At 43.0% G+C, this 27,029-nt stretch overlaps 2 protein-coding genes across 4 annotated transcripts in view; one reads left to right on the forward strand and one right to left on the reverse strand.

Moving 5' to 3' along the window:
* Nucleotides 1-18,704, reverse strand: part of LOC121946175 (teashirt homolog 1-like) — a 41,142-nt gene extending 22,438 nt beyond the window's left edge. Inside the window, exons 1-3 of one of the 3 annotated variants that reach the window (XR_006105997.1) lie at nt 16,694-17,284; nt 15,948-16,493; nt 66-183 (exon numbers count right to left, since the gene is read on the reverse strand). Coding sequence is in view for 2 of the 3 variants with exons in the window: in XM_042490644.1 (XP_042346578.1) it covers nt 15,948-15,987 (40 nt within the window). In the remaining variant the exon portion in view is untranslated. Of the gene's footprint in view, nt 1-65; nt 184-15,947; nt 16,494-16,693; nt 17,285-18,506 lie in introns of those variants that run through there. The other 2 variants (XM_042490644.1, XM_042490643.1) reach the window with 2 other exon arrangements.
* LOC121946176 (prostaglandin reductase-3-like) lies at nt 17,406-22,730 on the forward strand. The gene is made up of 2 exons (XM_042490646.1): nt 17,406-18,322; nt 20,759-22,730. The coding sequence occupies exons 1-2, from the start codon at nt 18,036-18,038 to the stop codon at nt 21,687-21,689; spliced, it is 1,218 nt and encodes a 405-aa protein (XP_042346580.1). The 5' UTR covers nt 17,406-18,035; the 3' UTR covers nt 21,690-22,730.
* The last annotated feature ends 4,299 nt before the right edge of the window (nt 22,731-27,029 follow it).

Consider the following 27,029-nt stretch of genomic DNA (forward strand, 5'->3'; position numbering starts at 1 on the left):
TTTAAAGACACATCCATCTTCTGTAATGCTAAAGGTGGAGGGGTAGGAGGGTTGTGGGGTGCTCGCCTGACCTCCTAGTGGGCGGGTGGAGTACAGAGAGCGGGGGCTCAAGGGTGCCGATGGGAGGAAGGAGGGGAGTTGGCGGGGGTGGCCACTGAGTGATGTCTGTCAGCTCACATCTGGCTGCAAAAATAAATGAGGCTTATGAAGACAAATGAAAAGGGGGCTGTCTTCCCGGTCCCCCCACCTTCCGCACACATACTCTCTCTCACACACACACCCACACACAAGATAGGACAAAGAGAGAGGAAGAATAGGAGAGGAGTTTTTTTCTGCATCTCAAAGCTACTCGTCTCATCCTTGATCTCCTTATAAACACTGAAGTTGCTGAATACACATTTAGCATCAACATGAGCCGAGTAGCCCCGTCGTTGCCAAAATGTGCTTCAGAAGTGTAGCAGAAGTGTGTGAATAAGATTGTTTTGTTGTGCTTTCGCTAAACTTGGCCGCACGTTACAATCAATGAAAAGCTTTTACTGCTCAAGACGATTTTCTCAACAAGAAAAAAAAGAAAAACAAAGATATCAAAATGGCCACTGTGTGAGTGAGTCTCTGCACCCTGAGCTCATACCTATGGCTGTGTGTATGTCGGAGGGGGCGGGGTAAGTATTTAGTGGGCTGGGGGTGGGCGGGGGTTAAAAACTGAACTATCCATGACCTGTTAGGAGGGTCACCCCTCAGTGACACCACCACTGCATATTCTTCTTAATGATGTACCATGTCTTTTAACCCCTGCAGACAAAGCAAGGAAACATTACACTGTCAGGAGAGCTCCCCCACAACTTCTTTTCCCCTCACTCACTCTCTCTCTGTCTGCTCGCCATCTCGTGCTGCCCCGAGTTGGATTTTTAATAATTAAACAGAGAGTTTCACCCAAAGTTTTTCAGCTGCGCTGACTGTTAGAAGTAGAAATAGACTCTGTTTAGTGTGGTGTTAGAAAGCAAAAATGTGCAAGCGGGCACAGTTTTCAAAGAATGCCTGTCAGACGATCAAAATTGTATGTATTTGAAATCCCTAGAATGCCTCAAGAAAAATGTTCTTCTATGTACATTTCTATATGCCCTTACCTATGGAAACGCAGTTGCCTGTTTATGTTCACTCCATTTTAAAGGATATAAAACTTTTATTTTTTCACTGTGATAAAATATGTCGTTCTGGCTACTAAATGGTAACATTGATCCTGCATTATATGATTTATTTAGATGTATTTCCACATAGATTTAAGCTGATTTTACTTCAAATTTTGTCAAACTCACTCATCAGAAAAATTCGAGACTGCATAAATAATGGACATCGTAAGGTCACCAATTGGTTTGTGGATACTCACAAGCCTTAAGTTGAGCATTTCAGCCATCCCCATGTTGGCTCTTTGGAGCCAGAAGTGACAATATTTGGACGAGAGGCTGGTGCTGTTGAGGAGTGAAGGAAGGTGACTGGAAGCCGAGGACACTATTGACAGAAAGCCTGTCACTCAAGCAGATGGCCCTGAAATATGCGTAACTTTGGACCTTAATAAAATGTAAACAGGTGAGTTATATAAAAAAGGTTTCACCCTCTGCTTTAAAGTTGGGCATTTTAACATGGGCGTCTATGGGAATTTACTTTATTTATTTTAGGGCCATCCTCCAGCGGTCATTCGATGAATTGCAGTTTTGGGCACTACCACATTGACTTTTTTTTTTCTCGTCTCAGAGGTTGATGCTTGAGTTCGAGCGAAAAAGACATCGCTTGGTGGTGAACAAAAACAAGACCTTCTTTACTGCAACTAAACACAGGTCAAGAGGCAGATTACAGTGTTCCTAAAATCTAATCTGGCCATGGTGGAGGACAGGAAGGGCACCCAGGTGAGATATCTTATTGATTCTGCAAGTAGCCGTGATGGAGTTAACCCCAGCAGGGGCTGATGATGGGGGTGGATGAGGGGTTGGGATGAAAGGTGAGCTGATGATGGATGAGAGGAAGCTGGAAATGGAGTGCGTGCGCTGAGGTAAGACATTAACACAAAAAAGTTGTAGATAGGCATGCCATGACTGGACTGACATAGCCTGCTATTGTAACTGACACGTTGGTTACAACAGGCGTTCCTATGTACAAGCTGTTCTGCAATGTAATGCGTTCTTAAACGGGCCCCGAGCGTTCAGTGCCGTGACCCCGCAGACCTCCGACTGGGGCCCGACCGGCCGGGAAAGCTGTAATCTCTCTGTCAAACAACTCTTCAGTAGCAGGTATGGAGTGTGGTGAGTGTGGTGTGTGTGTGTGTGTGTGTGTGTGTGTGTGTGTGCATATAAATGTTTCCAGACCATGAGAAGATAAAATGAATAAAACTGACAGCAAAGGAAGAAAAGAATGATACAGGGAGAGTGATAACAGCTATGTTCTTATAAGGTTATAATAATAACCAGAAAGACAAAGACTGTCCTTAGCCAGATCAGCAATGGTAGGGCTGACAAGCTCTTTCTCGGATGTATCCAAGCGTGTATCACACGCTAATAAAAAATGACAGTTTATTAATCTAAGGATTTATTAATCTAGGGATTAAATGGTTTTCGATGTCTATCCCTAACCCGTCACAATTTAAGTGATTTTAACCCTTTGAAACCTGAGCAAATCGGCTTGATTTCTTTCAAAAACTAATTAGCAACAAAAGAGGAAATGATACGAACATTAGCAAGAAACAAGTAAAAAGTAAATTAGCGGAAAAAAAACAACTTTTTTTTGTAAGTAGAAAACAAACAAGGAAATGACTATTCTGTTACCAAATTTTAAATATGTATTATAAATGTAATTTCCCTAGATATTTTTTTATTTTTCCCTAGATATTTCGCTTAGCTTTTTAAAAAGTACTTTTCTAAATGTGCTAATTTCTTGCAATTTGTGGGACGTGTCACAAAATTGTTCATTGCCTTTTTTCTGGTGTTTTTAAAGAAATTGGACCAATTTGATCAGGTTTCAAAGATCTAAGTACTTGTGAAAGGCGCCTGAAAGTAGCACAAGTGAAAGTGATGTCACTCCAAGGTTTCAAGGGGTTATTATCATCATAGGGTGATAATTTTATGAATGATGATAAAAAAAAATCTGTCTGGGTTGTTAGCTTGAAGCATTTTGAATGCTTTCTTAACATAATTTATTCTTTCAGATTTTCTTCAAAGTTGGACTGACTTTGGCTTTAAGGTATAGCAAGTACCCAGATTCAGAGGAGCAGCCCTGCAAACACACTCATGTTCATACACACGCGGCGGCTGTGTGCGAGTACAGGGAAGACATAAAACATTACAGAGCCCTTTTTTTTGGCACCAGGCAAAGTGAGCAGGGAGGGTGGAGGTGGTCGGAGCGGGTGGGGGCAGAGAGGAGAGAAAACGAGGAGGAGAGTGAACGGCCGGGGCGGGCTGAGGGAGTAGCGATGAGGGAGGGAGGGAAGGGAAGGGAAGGGAAGAGAAGAGAAGGAGGGAGGGTTGAGCGTTGGAATGAACTCTCTCAGGCTTTGTGGTGCACGTTTCCCAAGGCCCCCGCCTGGCCCCTTTGATAAATGACACATGTCATTCTGTCAGCTTGTGACACTGCAGCTGGGAGGCCCTGTGATGTATGGCTCTGCTGAAAAAGGAAATCAACTTTTTTCCCTTCTCTCTCTCTCTCTCCCCCCTGTTTCTGTCTCCCTCTCTCTTCCCTTCTTTCTCCCTCCCCTCGTCCCTCGGCCTGGGCTGAGTGCATGGCCTTTTTATATGAGGATTTAGGTTTCCTCTGGTCCAGTAAGCTCCCACCTCCTCCTCCCCCCCTGCAGCGATAGACAGGCATGCATGCAGCCAGGTTGCGGCTGGTTTGTTCTCCCGTACACACACACACACGCGGTGACGCAGCTATTATGATCGTGTACAAAGCCGTAACCCGAGGAAAAGGGGGCAACGCCACCTTGGGGGTGGATCCAGGATTTATGGCGAAAAGCCGAGGAAGTAAACAAAGTATGCACTCTTTAGTAGCAAAGGGGGGGCAGGTGGAGAAACGGGAGGGCGGGGGGTGGGAGCTTACTGGACCAGAGGAAACCTAAATCCTCATATAAAAAGGCCATGCACTCAGCCCAACTGGGTCATCTGTCATCCATGTGTCTGACTGGAGGACGAGCACACACAGCACTGGAAACATCGAGCATACACACACACTCCCACAGGAACTGGGATGAACTAAGAAAAGTATGCCACACACACACAAACACTTACGCGGGCACATACTGTACAGATGCAGGCAGATAAATATTCACACTCCAAAAGAGATTTTCAGAGCAAATACCCGCACTATCAATCTTCAAACAGTAGGGGAAAAAAAAAAGAAAAACAAAGACGCGATGAGATTTTATTTCACAGGGCAAATGAGTCTAGCCAATGAGCTGCTCCCGTGAGGCCTGCCCTAACCCTCCCTTCCTGGCAGATTAGCCTATCACGGCATCACATTGACCCCTCCACTCCATGCGCCGCCCACGCAATGGGTGAGCCAGCATAAAGAAGACCAATCTCTCTTTCCCATTTTTTTTCTCGTCTGCATACACACTTTCTTACTCTCTCTCTAATCATATCCTGGTTCTTTCACTTCCTCACTCTACCCCCTCCGTCTCTCTCTCTCCCCCCTCCTCCCTCTCTTTTCTCTCTCAACGGCTGACCTGTTATCAGCGCTCTGGAGATTTAACGGCCAAAAAAAAAAAAAAAAAAAAAGCCAAGCGTGAGTCAGGCGTGACGGAGGGACGTTTCCCAGTGTCGCCTCTCAATCTTCATGTGATCTCACACACACACACACACACACACACACACACACACACACACACACAATTCACTCGCCACCACAAGACAAACACATTGATTTGGAATCAAGCAAATGTCCAAATATCATCACCGGGTGGTTGCTCAGTTCTGGTCGGGGTGAAAAAATCATGGTGAGGTGATGGATATGTTGGTATGAAATCACAGGAACGAGGAATGGGATTTCAGGCCATTCAGCAGGGCTGCATACACACTAATGAGTAAGAGTTCACTATGTGTTGCTATGGGGACCAGGGCTACTTTGACTAAAGGAGAGCAAAAGAGCGAGAGACACAGAAAGACACAGGGAGCAGGGAAAAAAGGAAAACAGCATGAAAAGGAAGGAGAAGTTGGTGAGGATCCAAGAGACAAAGGAGCTGAAGAAAGAGTAGGGTCAGACATATTAATACATCTATTTACCAATATTTAGCATTTATTAAATATGACCTATAGTTCTATTGTAATGGATATATTTAATCATGTTTATTATTAAAATTTAACACTACTCTGTTGTCTTAGTCAAGCTCTTTTGACTATATGTAATAGCGATGCAGCATTCTGATTGGATTAAACAAATATTTTTAGCGCTGTTATTATTATCATTGCTATTATTATTGGCTTATTGGCTTAGAGCATTTTAGCATCACATATTTCTGGTTAAAACAGAGAATATTTGGGATTTTTGGTGGCATGGAAATCAAATTAATACCATGCAGCATTATAAATATCAGCTATCTTCACCTTCCAGCACCAAAAAATTGATACCCGCTGTAAAGGGCTTGTTTGAACCTAAATGGAATATAATGTCAGCTGAAGAGGAGAGAAACCGAGCCAGAAAGAGAAAGAGATCAAACCAAAATGCGTAAAGAGGTGTATACTGCAAAAATAAACAGTTTTAACTTGAAAAAGTTAGTGCCTGAGCTGACAAGTTCATTGAATTTAAGAAAACAAGTTCAGGTAATTTTGTAATGATTTGACTTGTCTTCTCAAATTCAGTCAACTTAAAAATTTAAAGGCAGCCCAGAAACTAACTTTTCAAATTAAAATAAATGTTGTTTTTTTTTATAGCACGGTTGTCCGGTCTGCGGCCACCGTGCAGTGTCTCGGCTGACTTAAAACTTTTAGTTGAGGATTTCAAAATGAGGCAATGTGTCCATTATATTGAAACATGTATTAATACTGTATGGATTCTCACAATAAAGACATTTGAAACAACAGCAACATTTTTAGTTGACTGAATTAAAGAAAAAATGTTGAGGTCATTTGTTATGATTCAACTTGTCCTTTCAAATTCAGTCAACTCAAAAAATTAAGGCAGCCCAGACACTTACTTTTTTTTAAGTTAAATCAAATAGTTTATTTTTATAGTGCAATCGTCCAGACTGCAGCCACCTGGGGGTCATGACCTGCCTTCGACCCCTTCAGATGTGTGTGTGTGGGGGTGTGAGTGGGGGTTGGGGGAGAACAACTCGTCATTAGGGCTGAGTGATGAGCGGTGGCCATGTCTGACGACTGCAGGGTAGAGCTCCACTGCAGGAGCGACACTGCATTTATAAATGCCAGAAGGCCTTCACAATGCTGTCAACAGCACCAGTGCAACAACTGTGTGTATGTGTGTGTGGTTAGAGGAGGTGGGTGAGGGGGGGGAGACCACTGCTGGTATGAACCCCCCTGTTAACAAGCTGCCTCTGTGACCCACAGGATATTGCTATACACATGTAGACAACAAACACATTGAAAACACACAGCGCCGCCGCCACTGCAAGAGCATTCCTGCCGCTAATGTCCATCTGCATGAATAGTGTAGCCACTGTGGCCATTTTGTTTTTGTTTAGTCTCCTTCTTGGCCAAAGTTTGGTTTGAGCAGTTTAATTTTCTCTTTTAATCACAGCGGGAGGAGAGGAAGAAAGAGGCATGAGGAAATGAAGGAAGTGATATGACAAGAGGGGCAGTGTATGTGTGGAGGAGGGATCCTGGGAGTGTGTTGTTGTTGTATGTGTGTGTGAGAGCACAGCAGTGTTGGGACTCCAAGGTCAGCCGATAAACACCACATTCACGAGTCAAGAGCGCAATGACGGTGGAGAAAACCCGCAACCTCCCATTTACCCCAATCCCTCCGATCCTAGCAGAGCATTCGACGCAATTAATAACACTGGAATTGTTACACCATGGTAATACCAAAAACAATCTCCATGATCACACGCACAAACAAAATTTCAAATTGCTATCATCCATCTCACCTGCCCCTGTTAAAGGCACGGGGAGGGGAGGGGTGGTGGTGGATGGGTGAACCATTCATTGGCCTCCCTCTCACTCTCTGTTCTACAGGCCTGGCCAGTGAAATGATGGTGAAAAATTAACGGCAGGCAGCCAAACAAGTAAAGGCGCCAGGGCGAGGGGATCAATGCACGGCATCCGCGGCGGGAGCAGCTATGTAAAACACTTGCCTTAAGTCAGCCGCATCCGGTTAATATTTAATCCCTCCATCCATCTCCACAAAGAGCGTTTCCCTTTTAGCTTTAGCTGCCGTTTACTTTGATTACACACAACCGTTTGGGGTGGCTGGGGTGGAGGGGGGGGGGGGGCAAAGCAGGAACGATAAGAGAGCATGGTGGGTGATTTGCATGGGGATGGAAAATATTCTCAGGTTTGATAATCGCTCGGAGCAGTCTAGTGCCAGTGTGAGACAGAGGAGAGGAGCTAGGCCTGAAGAAAGAATTAAATAGAGAAAGAGGGAGAGAGGTTGAGAAGTAAAAAGAAAAAGAAAAAAGAAAAAGGTGATGCAGAATGCCGCAAAAAAACAAACCAAATTTCACTCCGAGGGGGTTGCCTTATTTAAAACAAGAGATATGCAAATAAAGCAGGAGTAGCGAAATAACACTGATATTATCTTCCCCGTTTATTTTCTGTGGCAAATGATTTCTAGGGAGGAAATCCAAAACTGTAACTCCCAAGTGAACATGCAAATCCATCTGTGTATTCCTGGGGAGCCTTCTGCGCTCACTCTCATGTTGCTTTTTCGCGTTGCTGTTTTTGCTTCCTCCTTCCGATTGAAGCTTCTCATGTTTATTCTGCGCCGGCACTGAAAAACTGCATTTATTACAGAAACCAAGTAATAACTACACAGTGTCAACAGCGTGGCACACAAGCGAATAATATCTTGAAAATTCATTGTACATATGTGCATGTGAGGGTAAATTATGTGGTGTATAATTAGAAATAAAGGTATGTAACGCTAAACTTTATGTCTCTCTCGTTATTGCTCACACACACACACACACACACACACACACACACACACACACACACACACACTGGCCAACTGAATCTCACACACATGATGCTTTCTATTACACTTTAATAATTAAAGGGAAATTAAACTGCATGCCACCGCACTGATTTAAACCCCTCAAAATTGAGAAAATATGGCAAATGGAGAACACACACGCTTGAATTTCCTTCTTTTTTTTTCTCGCTGTAAAGCCAGAAGCCTGTCGACCCCAAAATGTGTTTGTCAGCCAGCGGGTTTACTGGAAGGCAGCCTTCGAGATGGGCAATGGCAACTGTTCATTTTCTCACTCATTGACCTCAACTCCCCACTTTACAATGTGGAATAAAAGCCGCCCTGTATTAGCCAACAGGGTGAGTAACAAGGGAACCAGAATCTGGGTTAGTCTGCAGCCGCTGCTTTGCAAAAGGTGAACACGCCTCACACTATAGTAACAAACGCAGAGCAGGAGCGTAATGAAGGGGCTTCTTAACCTGTAGAATGGAGCTGAACACAATTCTGATCTAAATCTTTATAAATCACCATTATTTAAGACATGCATCATTGCATCTTTCTGGTCATGTTTAGTTACGCGATCACAGAGTGAGATTCAAACAGCAGGTCACAGTTAGCACAGCTACAAATGGACCAAATTGGACACCAGTCCATCTACAGACACATCACCACAATCGCTAATACGCCGAGCTATTGATCAGCCTCTGCCGCTGGACGCCGTTTCAAAAGGGGGTTGAAATCGGGGCTGCAGGGCCTGTGACAACCCTGACAAGGGTAAAGTGTTATTTCGCTCGCACGCCGACAGCTGGACAAGGGGGTGGGAGGGTTGGACGGTGGGGGCACCTATCCGATCTCCGGGATAGGTGTTAATGGGGGGCGGGGGGGTTCGGCCGGCCGGGCAGTAATTCTTAATTGACACCTGTCAGGATAATGGCGGTAGTCACAGCTGTTGCGGGAGAATTTGTCCATCGTCCCGTTCATCTGTCAGCTCTAATACCCATCCTAAAAGCTGCCCCCCTCCTCCTTCCCTCCAACATCATCCCACCACCTTGCCATCCATCCGCCCACATAGACCTCCACCCACTAACACCATCTTCTTCGATGCTGCAGTTGGACTAAACACTAGTGCCTGCTGCCATCATCGAACCATCTCCCTCGATTGCCAGACCTGTTTCATGACACTGCTCTGTGCACTCAAACCATGTTGAGATGATTATGGCCAAAAGCAGCTCCAAAAAAATCAAGAATGCACAGTTAAAGTCTTTCACTCCTCTCCCTCAATGGTTTTAGCTTTTCATTTCTCCGACGATCTCCTACTAACTATGTCTGATGAGGTGCAACTGACAAGGGGTGGGGGGGGCACGATTTTTTTTTTTAAAAGAGAGAAAAACAAACATTTTTTCATCCACCGTTTTTCATTCCCCCCATCCTCTCCCCCTCCTCTAGCACTTCTCTCTCTTTTCTCTTTGCTTTTGAGTGGCAAAGAACGAGTATTTATCCAGAAGAGAGGGGGATGTGAGATGAGAAACATGCTGGAGAGGGGAAAAGAGCAAGAAATAAAGGGAGAGGGAGTGCCGAGAAATGAGAAGAGAGATGAGAGGTGCCTGAAAGAGACGAAGAGAGAGAGAGAGAGGTAGAGAGGCATGGAGGAAGAAGAGACGGAGGAGAGGGAGGAGTGCGCAGGGGTTGGGTGTCCCTGGATAGGGCTTTTGCTCTTCTGTAGTGGGCCCATCTCGTTTGTCTTGTTTGTTTGTTGGCATCAAAGAGCTGCCTCTCACTCCCCCTGCTAACTGATGTAATGAGTGGGTAAGCTACATGTTTTTTTTTTTCCTGCGCCGAGGAATTCAAATACTTATTAGACAAAATATTCTGTAATTGCTCATCTTTTATTGATAGAAGTAACATGTTAAATTTGGCTCTAGCAGACTTTCCCATAGCCTCTCGAGGAGGCACGGCACTGATCAAGAGAGCAAATTTACCCTCGGCAAATGTAATACTTTACTTAAGAAAATTTGAGATGTCAATTTCTGTGCCTTAAATGTTGCATGACTACTTCTCTTGAATGCTTCCCCTCTTATCTTCTTCATGTCTAAAATTATGTGCGGGAGAAAAATAAAAAATAAAAACACAACATATGAACAAATTTTCATTAATGAGCTCTTAAGCCTTACATCCCCACCGTGGAGCCTTAACAAAATGTAATTACTCAGCACAACACAAATATTACATAGTAATTAAGCACACTTAACAAAGAGCTGATAAGCAACAGCATGCCATTTATCACAGCTTTGAGTCCAATCTGAATTTCACGAAAGTTTTAAAAAAAATAAAAAAGCAAGTTTGTTATGCTGCCGCAACGTTGAAAAATGAGAACAAAAATTCTTTATTTGGGGGAAATTGTTTTTCTATGGCAGTCAGGAGTAAGACTGCTTGTCAGCCCAGTCCCAGAGGGCTGCTTTCTATCTGTTTCAGACTTGATTTTCTCAGACTTGGGATTTTTTTTTTCTTCTTTTTTGGATCCCATGACTTGCTGCTGTTTTTATGTGCTGCAAGGCAGGCAACAAAGCACATCTGGCTGCTTTAATGATATGATTTCCCATCATACTAAGCCACCTCCATTATGACCTCCCACAGAGACATGCTGGCTGCACTTAAGCATTAGGTGTAGGTGTGTGTGTGTGTATCTGTCTGTCTGTCAGTCTGACTGTCTGTGTTTATGGTTGATGGTGTGTGTGTGTGTGTGTGTGTGTGTGTGTGTGTGTGTGTGTGTGTGTGTGTGTGTGTCTAAAGTGCAGCGGGGGCAACACACTGCTAGTGATGGTAGCAGCGTGCCCTGAGGGCAGCTTTTGTTGAGAATGCCCCGGAAAGAATCAGAAAGAGAAAGAGACAAGGAGGGGTGTTATTGCTATGGTGTGAAATATATCCTTATCTTTGTGGGCAGAAAAAGCTTAACACATGCTGCTTAAATCTTGTTAATACCTTCATTTTGATTATATTAGCTATTCACTGATAATTAAAATATTTAAAAAAAAACAACTTTCATGGCTGATCTTGAAGCTGCTGGAAATTGGAATTGAAGAATTTTCAATCTGCAAAAAGACTGCATTTTCAAGGATAATAAACACACTGAATGAACTAATAAACTAACACACATATAAACACACACACACACACACACACACACACACAGGGGCATTTGTGGTGACTCGATGCATTAGAAGAGCGAGCTGAGCATGTTTGACCTTTGACTGCCTCAAATCCCTGATGTAAATTTAACTAATAGTTTCGGAGGGTGGCGCAGGAGCAAAAGTGGCTATCGACGAGGTCGATCGATGCCACCTGCTAACGACACCACCGCTCCAATTAGCGTAACCTCTAGCCAAGTCCGACCGCTAAACACACACACACGCTAAAGGGAATGCCCAGGAAACATACAGCACAACTCAAGCGGTGGAGGGAATAAAACTGGTCCACTCTGGATCAATACGTGTTCTTGCTCTGTGTGGTATTTCTGATTGGGAATAGTGAACAGATATGACAGTCAGGAGTGAGAAATATGTGGAGCTGCTGTTAGGGGTTGTTTTCGTGCTCCGGTGGGGGAACAGAGACAGGATCTGAAGGCAGGGCCCTGCTAAAGAGGATGACTAACACGGCGTGGTTACCGTTACACTCGTTCAAGTTATTCATTCCAGGAAAACTAACACCGGTCAGTGCTAAGCTACAAACACACACACGCTCTTTACGCCTCTGTCTCTCTCTCTCTAACTCTCAAACACACACACTTTTTTTCATTTCTAACATAAACTTCTCATTTCTCAGAAGCTGTGGAGCCTTTAAGCCATAGCATGTAATAAGCCGCTCCAACTTTCAGGCCAGAGACACTAGATTCTTTGCTAAAAATCAACTTTTTTTTAATCAAAACAAGACTGTTCTAATTCTCTGGAAGGAGGGTAGTACACAAATCGGCAACATTAAAAGTTAAAAAAAAAAACACACCTAGAGGCTACACACTGCTGCACTCCTCAGGACGCTGGTGTAGACAGAAGGGGTGGGGGGCCACATAAATCTCAGCATGCTGATTATTTCGAGGGGAGAATATCACATAACAGAATCGTCAAGTAAGAGCACAAAGGTCGCTGTGTAATCTTAGCTACCCCGGGCATGCAAAATCATTAATCCCTGGGCACTGTGATTCTCCAGCTCGGAAATAAACTGGAGGCCTTCAGCAAGGCGGCTCCGGCTCCAGCGCCGAGCTGAGAGGACGCTCAGCCAAAGCAGACCGTGTTATGATGTGTTGGTGATTTACTGCAGGGGCTGCAACACATGCAAAAGTGTAAAAACTTCAACAGTTTAAAAAACGGTCCCTGGGATTACTTTGGAGTGCTGATACATCAAGTGGTTAGAACAGGCCTGAGCCGTGACATTAATATAAAAATAAATAAATCTCTCGAAACAGTTTGAAAAATTTCCAGCCTCGCATTCCAGCTGGAACAAGGGGAAACTTAAGGAAAACGCGACTTCGACGCGAAAATTAAGCTTGGTAATTGAAGAGGTTGGAATGAAAACAAGGGAAAGAAAATGGTCAAAAATAAAGAAAAGAGGTTGCGATGTAATGCTGGCCTGGTTTGCTTATTACAAGGTTATAAGAGCGGTGAGGGTGGGGTGGGGGCTTGCCGAGGTCATTAACTGGCATTGTCTCCTGACGTGATTAGTCAGGTAGCAAAGTCCATTTGTCACCTGCACAGGCAAATTGAGTTGGTGCTGCACTAGGGGCTATGGGGACTGTATAATATCAACTTGATTACATCAAGGCAGCTGCGGACTTGACACCTTACTGAATTTGTCAGCATTAATCGTTAGGGCCTGTCACAAATCCATCAGCTCCACAGATAATTAGGGCTCTCTCTAATGAAGCCAACGGGAAGCAACCTTACCCCCACCACCACTGCCCCCCCATACCCACACACACACACACACACACGCACACACACACACACACACACACACACACACACACACACACACAGTCTTTCTTATAATTAACCATCGCGCTCCACAGAAATAAGAGTGACTATCTTATGTGCTCTTCCTCCAGTAAGAATATCTAAGCCTGCCTTGGATAAAAGACGCTGTCACTCCATTTTATTGTTCCTGCATTCCCCCCTAACCCTTAAATCGAGTCGTTTAATGACAAGGTGAGGCTACAAGTGTAAAAACACACACAGGAGCGTGCACTATAAAACACACACTGGAAAGGATGAAATGCACATTTACTTTTTTTTTTTACACACTCTCTAATGTAGGTTTCCAAGGTTTCTTTCCACCTCAGCTTTCATTCTCAGATTTTTTACTAAAACTTGAACTCTTAAATGAAAACTATGAAAAAGATAAAAGTGTAAAAAAGAGCTACTTATGGTCTGAAAAAAAATGGCCATTTTCTGTGGAGCTTATCAAAACAAACACACACACACACACACACACACACACACTCTTACTTGAGAAAATCATGTGGGAAAATGGCTGTCTGATAAAATAAATGATGTGTCCAAATCAGAATTGTCTTTGTGTAACTGTAGGATGTGTCCTACAAAAAAAATCCTCAAAATTTTTGAGAAATTTTAAAATTAAAGGAGCCAAAAAATTAATTGTTGCTACAATACCATTGAAGACATTTAATTAGAAGCTATCTACATTATATTGAAATAAAATTAGCACAGCTGATTGTAAAACTCAAACAAATCCACAATTTTGAATTTCGCTATTTCTCCTGTTGAGAAATATTCTGTGCTGGATTCATGGCCTCGAAACACTAAAATAAACATTTTGTAACAAGTAATATTTAAAAAAAAAAAAAAAGGTACGAGGTGAGAAAAAAAGAAACCTGTCAAGACAAGTCTGCTGTTGTTGTTTTAATTGTCTGAGCTGTGATTTCCATGCTCCACATCCCACCATGAGCAATTTCCTCTCTGAGCAGCAGCACAGAGAGGAAGCCACAGGTCAGTACCAGCTCCCAGTGGAGCATCAGGCTAGCCTAGCGTGTGTGTGTTTGAGTGTGTTAGTTATTTGTTGCTACTAGGAGCGTGGAGTGAGGGCGTTATCTCTGACCGACTGTCATGTTCATGGAAGAATGGAAAACATCCCATCTGCCAAACTGTGATTGACCATTACAACCCATGATGCGCATGGTACTCAGTGGACAGTGTAATGGATCAATGGTGTGTGTGTGTGTGTGTGTGTGTGTGTGTGTGTAAGAGAGAGAGAAAGAGTGTGTGCTGAGAGAAGGGGAGGGGAGTGAGGGGTCACAGCGATGTCATGTTTTCATGCCTCCATCTACATGCAGAAACCTAACAGGAGTCACTCTGCTCCCACCATGGACGACCTTTTGCAGTTTCGCCAAAACATGAACCAAAACACACACACACACACACACACACACGGAAAAGTAAAAGCTAAGCTCAATTTCTAAATCTGAATGCTGTCTTCGCACTGTAGGCCAGAAATCATGTGAGAAGCGCTTTGCTGGAAAAGCCAGGAGAGAATGAAAGAATTCAGCATTGAGCACCGGTTGAATGTTCTCCATCCTACACTCCGTCTCATCCTCCTCCTCATCCTCATCACCACCATCATCACCAGCTCCCCTGCTTAAAATGATAAAACCTGCTGAGTTCAAAGTCTTCGGCGGCTGGCCCTCCTGTTCGACCCGCTTTGCACCTCATATTTCAAAATCTCTTTAAAATTCTGTAACTGTCTTTTGTTCACTCCAGTTGTTAATGCCTAACTTCAAAGGCTCGGCCTCATTAGCACAGAGGTAGAAACCCCTGTCACTCATTTACATTTGTTTAAAGGCTGCAGGGAGACGAGAGAAAAAAGGGGGGAGTCCAAATCCAAACCACTAGAAGTCAACCTTGTCGGTCCTCTGCCAAGACCTGGTTTTATCAGTTGGTCACATTGCAAACGTTACACTCCCCCTCCAGCAGTGGATATTGATTTCATTACTGGACTGATTCTTACAGTGAATGTGGGGTGAATTTGAAAAACCTCAACATTTATTTCTGAAGAAAAAAAGCATTCAAACATAGTTAAAAAAAGGAATGTTTGGGGTTGATTTTTCCTGTGATCTACTCAACATACACACCATGCTTTCATCTGCTTCTCCTGGAAATAAAAACGAGTTGGATTTCCAATCTTATTTTGCAACTTTTTTTTATGCTTCCCCACTTTGAGACAACAGGAGGGGTTGTGTGTTCCGACTGGCTAAAGCTACCAGAGGCATGCCTGTCTTCATGGAAGGATTTATTGATGTTTATCAGGGATGAATAGATCAAAGACTGCCACATGACAGGCGATCAATCACGCATCAAATCAAGGATGGCAATCCTCTAATAAAACTGAAAGAAAGGGAAAAACCGGCTCTCACCAGTTTTCTCCCCCCTTCTTTCCCAGTCAATTATTCATCATTACTCACTCTTGAACCTCAAAAGCTCCCTTTTATCCCCATAACATGCCATTTAGTTTATCTCACTATTCTTAAGAGAACTTTCCTGGCAAAGCAGGGATAAAAAAAAGAAAAAATCTCAAAGTGGCATTGCGCAGATATGTGCGTCATTTGCGCAATTAAGACACATTTTAAACACAAGTGAGGGTCAGGGGTTGAGCTGCGCGCTGTGTTAATAACACAACAAATTAAATTTAAGCTAAATAAATCCAATCATGCAGGACAACTAAACAATGTGATGTGTGTGGAGATATTTTCATTTGGTCAATAAAAACTAGTTGGCTACTTGGATGGGAAATGGTGGTTATGGAGGGGCGGGTTATACCTGCTGATCGCCGCGGCTCTTGCTGCTTTCTCCTCGGCATAGTGACCGTCACTTTCCACGGTGCTTCTCATGCAGGAATTACAAACAAATCAAGTCTATCAATTTTGGAAAATCATCCCGTTTTTCGGGGGAAGGGCTTTTTTGATCTCGGAGCTGTCTTCTTTTCAAACTGGCTGCTCTTTTTGGGACTTAAAAGCTGGGTCGGCTTCGACAATAAGCAGGAAAATTACGAAGGGATTCGGCCAGCTCCTGACACCTTCATGTCCATCAAAGATCATCTTCCTTCATGTTTCTCGTGGCAGGGTAACAAAAAAAGAAGAAGCAGCAGCGATTAAGCACCCAAGTTTTCAATTCATTCCCCCTGGAAAAAAAAACTCCAGTGCTGTTTGGAGGGGGACGATACTTTGCTGCGCCTTTTACGCACACCAAAACTAAAAAATAAATAAACTCTGGCGGTAACAAAACAAATAAGTCCCGTGTGAGCGCAGCGCGCAGCTCTGATAAGTAATGTATCCTCGTGTTTCCTTCTCTTCTCGTGCCAGAGACCTGAAAGAGAGAAAGCGAAGAGGAGAAAATAGATAGACAGGCATTAGATGGGTTAATGTCAGTCCCGTCACCACCACGCCACCTCAGCCCGGATCCAGCCTCACCAGTCCGGCGGAGACTTTTTCCTCCCTCCCCTCCTTCCCTCTTTCTCTCCCATTGAAAAACAAAATGGATAAATTGTTCTTTTCTCTCTTACTTACGTTTTTCAAGACTCGTGGAAATAATTTCCACCGCTCATCTCATCGCATCTTGGACATAGTCGGGTTTTTTTTTTTTTTTTTTTTTGGAGGGGTGGCTGATGCGGTGGAGAGGATATCACTTGAGAGAGAGGGGAAACAAACAAGACGCAGGCGCATCCAAAGCTTCGCCAACAACAGATCAGATCGACATGGACTAAAATATTTGTCTCTTAAAAAAGCGAAAAAGACGGGGCAAAAACTCCAGGGGACTGATCCGAGGTCTTCCCAAAAAAGAAAAAATGGAAACGCGGTGGATCCAGAAGCTGTTTCAGACAGTCTCAACTGATAGACAGACGCATCGAGTGGCTTTTCCTGCTACATTTTTACTCCTCCCCTCTCCACAAGCGTCACCCCTGACAGAGGAGCCTACCTGTCAATCTTTTTAATTGTCTTGTTTTCCCCCCTCTCGCTCTCTCTCTCTCCTTCTCTCTTTGCTTTAAAAAAATCCCATACCTTCGACAAAGGAAAGGATCCTTCCGGAACTTATCGAGAGATCAACTAAAACAAACTTATAAACATTGATCGCAAACCACAACAAGTACAAATTTAAGATCGCTGCAACTTAAATGTCATCTTTAGCTTAGAAGAGCAGCTGACATAGTTCGAGGTCTCCCACGAGGGGAGGGACGAGGGTTCAGTGAGCCAGTATGTTGTAATAATAGTGCTGCGAGATTTTGAATAGCAAGAAAATGACAGACACGAATGAAACGTGCAAGCAGAGTGGAATGCAAACAACACACTCTTTAAAAAATCGCTGATCCACGCTTTGGTTACAGGTGTACATGTGGTTACAAACATTTTTCGGCAGCAGCCCCCCCTCCGAATCCAAATGAAACGAAATGGCACAACACGCTGTTTGATTTATATGTGCACATGTTTGACGAGATCCGGCGGGGTTGGTGTTGGTTTTCGTGGGAGTGAAACGGGTTTAGGATACGTTAGGAGACGAGGATTGATTTGTTTCACCTTACTAGGAAGTGAGTGTTGTGTCCGGGAAGGGGAGGGACTCCGACAACAAGTCTGGGGCGCTGCTGTGCTACTTACAGGGCTGCATCAGTGCTACGTTTTAATGCTAAATACGCGATTGTGGTGCTTGTTGATTTTTTGCGCAACAAACAGAGAGGCTTTTTACAAAGCATCGCGGTTCTGTTTTTGTTAAAAGGCGCGTTTTGCTCGGCTCTGCCCGGCCCGGCCTGCACGCTGCGCAGAAGGGGGGAGAAGCCTATAGCGCAGGCTAATGGCAATCGGGCTCATAGCTGCTTCAAACGTACGTCAAGTTTGAACTTTGTCACATTTCGGAGCCATGTCCAGCCTGCTGCTGCTGGGGAGAAACGGCACGAGAGCGATTTCGGTAATCGGCGGGGGGCGCAGAGGCACCGACGCACTTTCAGGAGTTCATCCGGTTGCGCGGCGCTCCATCATAGATATGTCCTACTCAGCGCACTTCATGGATTTTAAAGGATCCTCCATACCGAGCAGTATGAAAAAGCTGGTCGTAAACAAGCTCAGTCCGAATTTTAGAGAGGCCGCTTCTCTGCAAACCGTCGCGGTTCCGACACTCGGAGACGCGGACTTGCTCGTCAGAAATCGGTAAGTTGTTGTTTTTGAAAGGTTGAGGCGCAAACAGACAGCAGCCTGCTGTTGTCTCTCTCTGCGCGGTCGCAATAGCGAATAGGTGACCCCAAAGCGTGTTATGAGTCTATTAGTGGATGATTATTTGATGTCGATGTATCACAGTAATGTTGAGAAGTTGTAAAAAAGGGGCTGCGCTTACCTCGATCTACCCATGTCCGGCACCTGCGATCATCATCATCATCACAAGATGGCAAAATACGTGAGGAATAAGCGCTGTACTGTAATTCCAAGTTCCGCCCTCTCTGCATTTGTCTATCAATCCATCTCGGCATCTCTCTCTCTCTCTCTCTCTCCCTCTCTCTCTCTCTCTCTCTTTCTCTCTCTGTCCTCCTGTCTCTCTACGTCACCAAACTGCAAACGAAAGTCATGGGGGGGAGGTGGGTGTGTGTGTGTGTGTTGGGGGGGGGGGGGGGGGGGGGGATCAGACTGGCATCAAGAGATGGAGATGATGGAGAAGGAGATGCAGTGTTACATGGCGCGGGAATTGCAGCATCATTTCTCTCATTCGCAGCAGCAGTGTGTTCAGGGGAGAGTAAACCCACCTGGAATCAGTATCCATGCCTCTTTTTGCCTCACACTGACTAGATTATTATTATTATGAGAACTGATCAATAGTATTAAACTGCAGGTAAGGTGGAAAAAGCATAAGTTAATGCTCTTTTGAAAAATAGTGGTTTTTCTGGTTCTATTTCTGATTCCAGCCGGAGGTGATATATTACCCCAATTTTGATTTACTACTACATTACCAACTGTATGTAAGCCTGATGTGATTTTAAATGTTGTATTAGCCTTACACATATGCACCTCAGGGTTTATTGTGCTATTTAATGCTGGTAAAATCTATATTTTCCCTCAGATTGGGTGTAAAACATAGAACATTATTTCCTTCACATAGATAAGTTGTGTGAGACCTTGTGACTCTTAGGTTGCCTGTGTTAGTGAGTCCTGGGATCAGTGAAGATGTTTTAATTAGCAGAAAATAAATATTTGTATGTGGAATAATGCAAATTGAGAACCACTTATCCCATATTAGACAGCATCAGCGCAATCCTAATGAAATATTGCACGTGAAAGTGTTAAAGTATGAATTTTAAAGTGAGAAACTGGTTATTGAAAAGATCACGACTGCGGTGAAAGAGGTGGATAATTCACATGGAGGAAATTAAAGTTTTTTCCTCATTAGATGCTGCTGATGCTATCAGTGGAGCAGGTCTTTGCAACATACAGTAAATCCTTAAGTTCATTCCCGAGTGCTCCACAAATTCACACCTCTATGTCATTTTGAGTGCATAGATGTTTATAAAATACATGACCTGCACATGAAAGCACAAGTGGCAGAAAATGATATTTTTTGCTTTTTCTGCTATATATATATTTTTTTTAATTGAACCATCATGAGTTCAAAATTCAGCATTCTCTTTAAATGATAAGAATATACTCCAAAACAAATAACTTGCATACATTTGATTGTCAGTAATGCTATAAATAAGTGATTTATTACTTTTTTTTTTTTTTTACAAAGTCTTGCATAGTAGTATCTCTAATGTTATTATATTTTGATGTGTTTGGTGTTTTTAAGTTTGCTGCACATGATGTCATTTTATCATCTTGGCGAAGGTTGTGTCATCAGATTTTAAAGTTGTTCAACGGTTGGATGTGTGTACACAGACTTTATCGCCACAAAAATCATCTTATTTAGTTTAAACTCAAACGGCTGTGTGCCTTTAGTACTGTCAACTGCAGTAGTTATACCTCTTATAATCACGTAATATTTCCCAGTGAGGATCTGATTCTGTGGATGTAAAGTAGTTAAATCAAGGTGTTTTGTTATATCACCATGACCCATCTATAAGCCACACAAGCATTATCTACAAGCTCAAAGTACACGTGTGACATGCACAGTAATGAGGCACAGCATGCGTGCCGCTCTAAAAGACAGTAAATGATTTATTTATACATTCCCCTCTCACATATTTGTTCCCAACATGTTACCAAAGTAAGATGAAAACGGCCGTCTTCGTGTTGAGGCAAGAAGCAACTATCTAAGGTTTTAAAAGTGCAGTTTGTTGTGGGTGTCTCTGAAGACAATGAATCATGACATCATGCAATGTGTTTTGTGATACAAGCCTTTCCCTGTCAACGCAGGACTGCTCTCTTCCAAAGGAAAGGGAATCATTGCCAAAACAAACCAGTGTTTGTGCCCCGTGCAGACATGTCTAGAGAGGGAAGTTGAAGTCTTGACCTTCAGAGAGAATTCAGGAAATGTGCGCTCGCACTAATGATCACATGAAAGCTTTTGTGCGCAATTGTGAATGAATGCATTTTGCTCATCATGTGACCGTTTTATTTTCTCACTTTTAATCAATTTTTTAAAATCTGTTTGTATTTCAGTTTTGTGGGAATCAATGCCTCTGATATTAATTACTCAGCAGGACGTTATGACCCCTCGGTGAAGCCCCCCTTCGACGCCGGTTTCGAGGGTATCGGTGAGGTTGTTGGCCTCGGCCTCAGTGCCAGCTCCCGTTTCACCGTCGGGGACACCGTGGCCTACTTCAACAGCGGTGCGTTTGCAGAATATACGGTGGTGCCAGCCAAGGAAAGTGTCCCCGTCCCCTTGGTGAAGCCAGAGTTCCTCACCCTCCTGGTCAGCGGTGCCACGGCCTACATCGCCTTGAAACGTCTGGGTGAGCTAACCAAAGGTGAGACGGTGCTAGTTACGGCGGCTGCGGGAGGAACAGGACAGTTTGCAGTGCAGTTTGCCAAACAAGCAGGTTGCCATGTGATCGGTACTTGTTCATCCAATGAGAAAGCCGGCTTCCTGAAATCCATCGGTTGTGACCGGGCGATCAACTACACCACAGAAGACCTGGCTAAGACGCTGAGGAAAGAGTACCCAAAAGGTGTAGATGTGGTGTACGAGTCAGTCGGAGGCAGCATTTTAGAACTTGCAGTGAACTCTTTGGCCAATAAAGGCCGCCTCATTGTGATTGGCTTCATCTCGGGGTACCAGAGCGCATCAGGGATCCCGCCATTCCGAGGGGGAACACTGCCGGTCAAGCTGCTGCAGAAGTCGGCCAGCATTCGCGGTTTCTTCCTGCCGCACTTTTTCAGTGACTACAGGGAGGCTCTGGGTAGCATGATGCAGATGTTTGCAAAGGGGAAGCTAGTGTGTGAGGTGGATCAGGGGGATTCTGCTCAGGAGGGGAGGTTCATCGGCTTGGAGTCAGTCTTCCGAGCTGTGGACTACATGTATGCTGGGAAAAACCTGGGCAAGGTGGTGGTAGAAGTGGCACCACCCCCTGTTAGTAACAGTAAGCTGTGATTTAACTTAATGCGTTAATGCACTAAAAAAATCATACTTGAACTTGAGTGATTGTTAAGTTAATAATGGAAAATTGTTGGGCTTTAGTCATTTTTATAGAGATTATATTCTTTATTTTTGTAAGATAAATGGTTTAACACTATAAATCTTTGCTTTCACAAATAAACATAATAAGCAAATTTATTTTCTCTTATTGTGGTTTTGGAAACTGTATACAATAAAAAAATGTTTTAATTATTATTAATGTGTGGGTTCAAAAGTCCCTTATTTGCAATAATAAATTTAGTATTAAAAAAAATCTGAACATGAACTAATACCCATGCATTTAAGATTATATTGCACAAATATTCCGATTAAAAATCACAAAAGGTACACTCTAATTTCACCCACAAAATATTTTTCCTTTATCTCACATGCCCACCTTCTGGTACAAGTCCACCTCCAAAATTAATTCAGACCAGCTGCCATAATGTGCTTGCTTTTCCACACTCTCAGGCACTTTATTCACCATAAATGTTTTATGATAGACTTCATTGTTTTTCTAATAGGGGCTTACGTTGGTATGTGCTTGTCAAAAGTGAGTGCTGCTCCAGGTGTGCTTGGTATTTCATCGGCTGTTTGTGGCTGACAGAAACGGCATTCACACAATCAATCTTTTCATTCACATGCCCCGAAGCTGCACATAATAAAAAAAAATTAGCCCAGCTAACCAGGAGTTGGACTAGAAAATGCCATTTCTTTCCCACAGTGCAAGTGAAAAAAATCAGTCACAGTGAATGTATTGTGGAATGCCCTTTGACATTTTTCTTTTCATTTCCATTTTTTTTTTTTGTATTTAATTAAGTTTTGGAAACAAGAGTAAAAGCAGCACAGCACGAGGGTAAATTAAGTCACATGGCAGATCATTTCCACATAAAACCAAAGATTATTATTGTCATACAAAAAGATAAGACTTATGAGAAAAGTATTTATGAAAACTTGAAAAGCCCCAAAGTTTATAAGATTTCTTGAAAAGCGAGAAGCAGAAAAGAGCTCCTGTATGTCGACACCGTCCATGTTGTATTAATGTACTGTATGTAGTCTAAAACAAACACCTGTTCCGACCTGGCAGGGAGGGCTGTAGTGTTCATGCACTGTGAACATGTTATTTCCTCATCCAGGTGGCCACTCAAAATATAACCCAGTGTGAAATACGTTACAGGTGTGACCCCAGCATGCAAAGCTGCTACCTTCACCAGACGGCGCAGGAAATCAGAAACACACCAGGCCAAGGCCATTTTACATCCATAATGTAGTAAGTCAGAACAGCACTGGTAGTCTTTGACATAGGCAGTGGTCAATTTTAGATTAAGCTGCAGTGATTATTGATGTTTGAAGTCCTATAATATCTTTCACATAGCCTACAAAATTAATAGAAACAGTTTTGATAGGCAATAACCACAAATTATGAAAAATTTCAAGTATCACTTTTTAAAGTATAACTTAAAATCCTCAACAAGAAAATAATGTTTCTGTTTATAATATATTTTGTCATTATTATATGTCATTAGATGGACACCGGGTATTAAATTCTCCCAGAGTTCATGTCTTTTCTTATCTTAGCTTTTTCTTTAACAGAAGCTACAGTATAAAATTTGGACTAATTTATGTAAAAATGTGGTATATTTATGACCTTTATCTTGACACTTTTTAAATAATACTTTAATTCATCAGAAAGAAAATAATGTGTCTGTTCATAATACAGCATGTTTTGTCATTATTGTGTGTCATTGGATGGAAACTGGGTACTGAGGAGGTCACATCTTTTCTAAAGTTATTTTTCTTTGCTTTTCTTTAACAGAAGCCACAATATTAAATTTGACTCATTTAGGTAAATGTTTGGTACATGTCACACATATCCATGACCTTTAGCTTGATGTATATGATGTAAAATCTTCCCAGCGGAAGATTTTTAGAGTGACTTGGTTTGAGTTAAATATTATTAAGAAGAAGAAATGAAACTATTATGAAATGTATCAGCCAGCCAAACAAACCGTAATTGTTAAAATGATTGCAATCACCTCTGTGACGCTACTGTTTGGTCAGGCATTATGAAACAAAGCAAGCTTGTACATGCCAGCCGCGTGAAAGGTGAGAGAGGTGATGATGCACATGGATGTCTAGATGAAGTTAGCATGCACAAGCACTGTGTGCATCCATGCTGCAAGGTGAGGAGGAGGCTAGTTTTAGCATCTCTTCAATTAACAGGAGAGGCCTCGTCTCAGCGTCCTCCAGGGCCTACCTGTACCTCCGCTGATTAGTGAGCAGTCACAGCCCCAATTAGAGAACACAGGAACCTGGAGAGACAACACTCTTTATTTAATTGGATTGTGTTGCAGTCGGAGGCTGCTAACTGGCAATGTATTGAAGCAACCTGGAACTGCGGAGCATAAACAAGACATTAAAGATAGAGAGGGGTCTTTTAGAGAAGAGTTTTGTGTGATGGCGAAACTTTGGAAACATTTCTTCATTTGAGGAATTATGCTAAGTGTCGCTCTCATTTTAGTCGAGGGTTACTGTAGTGCTTCTCCCCAGAAAGGGTCATTAACACATCAGTTAAATTTAAATAGTTATGCACAAAAAAGTAATGGAGGGTAAACTAAGTGTAGCCTTTTAAACATGATGTAAATGTGAGAGATGTAAATTCAGAATATAGATTATAACAAGTATTGTCAAATTGACCGTGCAGAATAGGAAAAATGGTGAACGTGCTGGTTTTCATTTGTGGATGTGGGTTTTATTGCTTTGAAAATAGCCATTTTACAGTTAATGCAACTTTATAATTACCAGGGAATCAGTGTTCTTTAGAAAAAGCACAAAGGTGATGGTTATTTGAGATTTCCTGATATTTGTGGTGTACCTTGAAGGAGCTGTATGTGACATTTAAAACATAAATATAGCAGAAAACCACTATTGACTGTTTGAAGATATAGTGGAGTGATGGTGTCCTGAGCAAATAATGAAGTCGCACTACCTCTGTGTGTGTTGTAACAAAAGCTTTTCTATTATGTGTTTTGGTAGTTGGGCCTTTGTGCATATGTGAGTCCCTGTGTTTGTCACTGGCTAGCTCATCGCTGCTGCTCTGTACTGCACTATTTTGGCAGTTACTGCAAATATTGGAGTGCGGTTCTTGCAGAACTGTAGTAGGCATAGTGGCGGCTAGAGCAGCTAAATGATCTGCCCACCCTACCTACACATCAGACCACGATCGCCCCCTTATCCCCTTTGTAGGACCTTGTCGTGTGCGCTACAAACACTATGTGTCTGCAGCTATACATGTCTCATGGTAGCGCCCATCCTCAGCTTTCCCCAGGTAACAATGTTAGCTCTGTCAGCACTTTAAGTTAGCACCATTAGCTGCTAACCGTCAGCTCCGCCGCCTCCACATTGAGAACCGTGTGCAGACAATCTCGCCCCAGAATCTGAATCATAGATATATATCAGATTCAGCCTTTTAAAGTGAGACTTTGTAACTTTTGAAAGAATTGAAAGAAAACTCTTCCTCATACAAATGAAAATAAAAATCTTTGAATTGTGACACACTCAGGGGTTTTACTGCTTTGGCCTGACTTGATTTGGTATGACGCATAGCTTATTATCAGGTTCAGGTTCCCTTATTTGTACACCTAGGTAAATTTAGTTTGCAGTATAGGGTGAAAGGCATCCATTTAACACAGCTTTCAGTGACCAAAGACAACATACAAGATAAAACAAGTAAAGTGCCCCAGTGCTAAATCAAAATGTTAAATATGTCATAAATACCAATAAAGACATGAAACTATAAAAACTATGACAAATGTATGCTAATTTTAGCAAATGTGTATTTTTGTATAACTTACATTGCTTGGTCAATTTGCTGATTTTATGACTCTTCTGTAGGCCTATTTGTGCTTCTCTTTCACTTTATTTTAGCATTTACCATTATGTCAGAATTGTCGCTTGTGGCATAGGGGTGGCTGCTCAGTGAAGGTTACACCCATTTTAAAATGAAAATGTTTTTCCTTTATATCACAGCTTTTTTAAGCGAAGGAACCTCTTGAAATCAAACTTCTTTAATTCACAGCTTTTTTGTAGCTTCCAATCCATTTCATTTCCAAGAATGAAGTTCGGAGCTGGTTTTCATTGTTGCACTTTGACATTCAGGGTAGGGAAATTCTCAAAGGTCTTCCTCTCCCTTCCTTTTTTCACTAAACTCTCTTTTTCCACAGTTTCCCATTGCTGGAACATGTGGCATGTAACAAAGACATCACCCTCATATTGTGGGATGGTAGTCTACCTCCAGGCGCCTAAGGGACACACTGGCTGGCTGCTTAGTGCTGCCAGGATCCAGACAGTCCAGTTTCTTTCTGTGCAAGTCAGTCAGACCCCCTCAACTCCCCGAGCCCCCGTCACTCCTACCTCCGCCTAATTACCAAACCTAAAACCCCACTCGACTAATTAGCCACAGCAGACCCAGGAACTGTGAGTAAAGGTAAAGAGATGGCTTCATTCAGGAGGGTGTGTAGGTGTGTGTGTGTGTGTGTGTGTGTGTTAAAGAGAGGGAGAGTGAAAGAAAGAGACAAGAAGAAAGGGAAATGGAATATTCAAACCTCCTTTAGCGAGCACATCTCTACAGCCAATTAAAGTCATTTATTAAACTCTTTGCGAAACCTGAGTTGTGCATGACAGAATGATAGGGGAATGTGTTTGTTTGTGGCTGTGCATGTGTTTCTGGATATGGCGATGTGCGTGGGGGTTACACACACACACACACACACACACACACACACACACACACACCCACACACATCCACATGTGTCTCAGTATGGCTGGCAATCTGTCAGCTTTTCTGTCTATCAGCGGCGCGAGCGCTCAGTGGGACATAAATTACAATATGCAGCAGAGCCACTTGTGTAAGTCTCAATGAAGGGGAGGAATAACTTTCTTAATCAAGTTCCCCTGATTAATTGTAATAAAGGTGTCATCCGTAAATGTGTCCTCCTGATTGAGTAATTCGGGGCCGGAGACAGTAAGCACATCCCTGGTGATTGGGGGGTTGGACAGAGAGTGGGGGGAAGGAGGAGGAGGAGGGAGGAAGGTGTGTGGAGGACATACTGAGACACAAATAGCTCCTGGGCACACTGGCAGCCTTCGCACAACTGACAGTTATGAAATACAATTATCAGTGTGATCTGCTTAAGAATTCATCAGCGGCTTCACCGGCCAGTAAAGACGTTCATAGAGAGACGGAGAGAGAAGAGGGGAGGGAGGGAGCGGAGGGGAGGGAGGGAGGTTGACACAAGAGGAGAGAAGGCCTCACT

The sequence above is a fragment of the Plectropomus leopardus genome, chromosome 7, assembly GCF_008729295.1.
Source record: "Plectropomus leopardus isolate mb chromosome 7, YSFRI_Pleo_2.0, whole genome shotgun sequence".
Taxonomy (NCBI): domain Eukaryota; kingdom Metazoa; phylum Chordata; class Actinopteri; order Perciformes; family Serranidae; genus Plectropomus; species Plectropomus leopardus.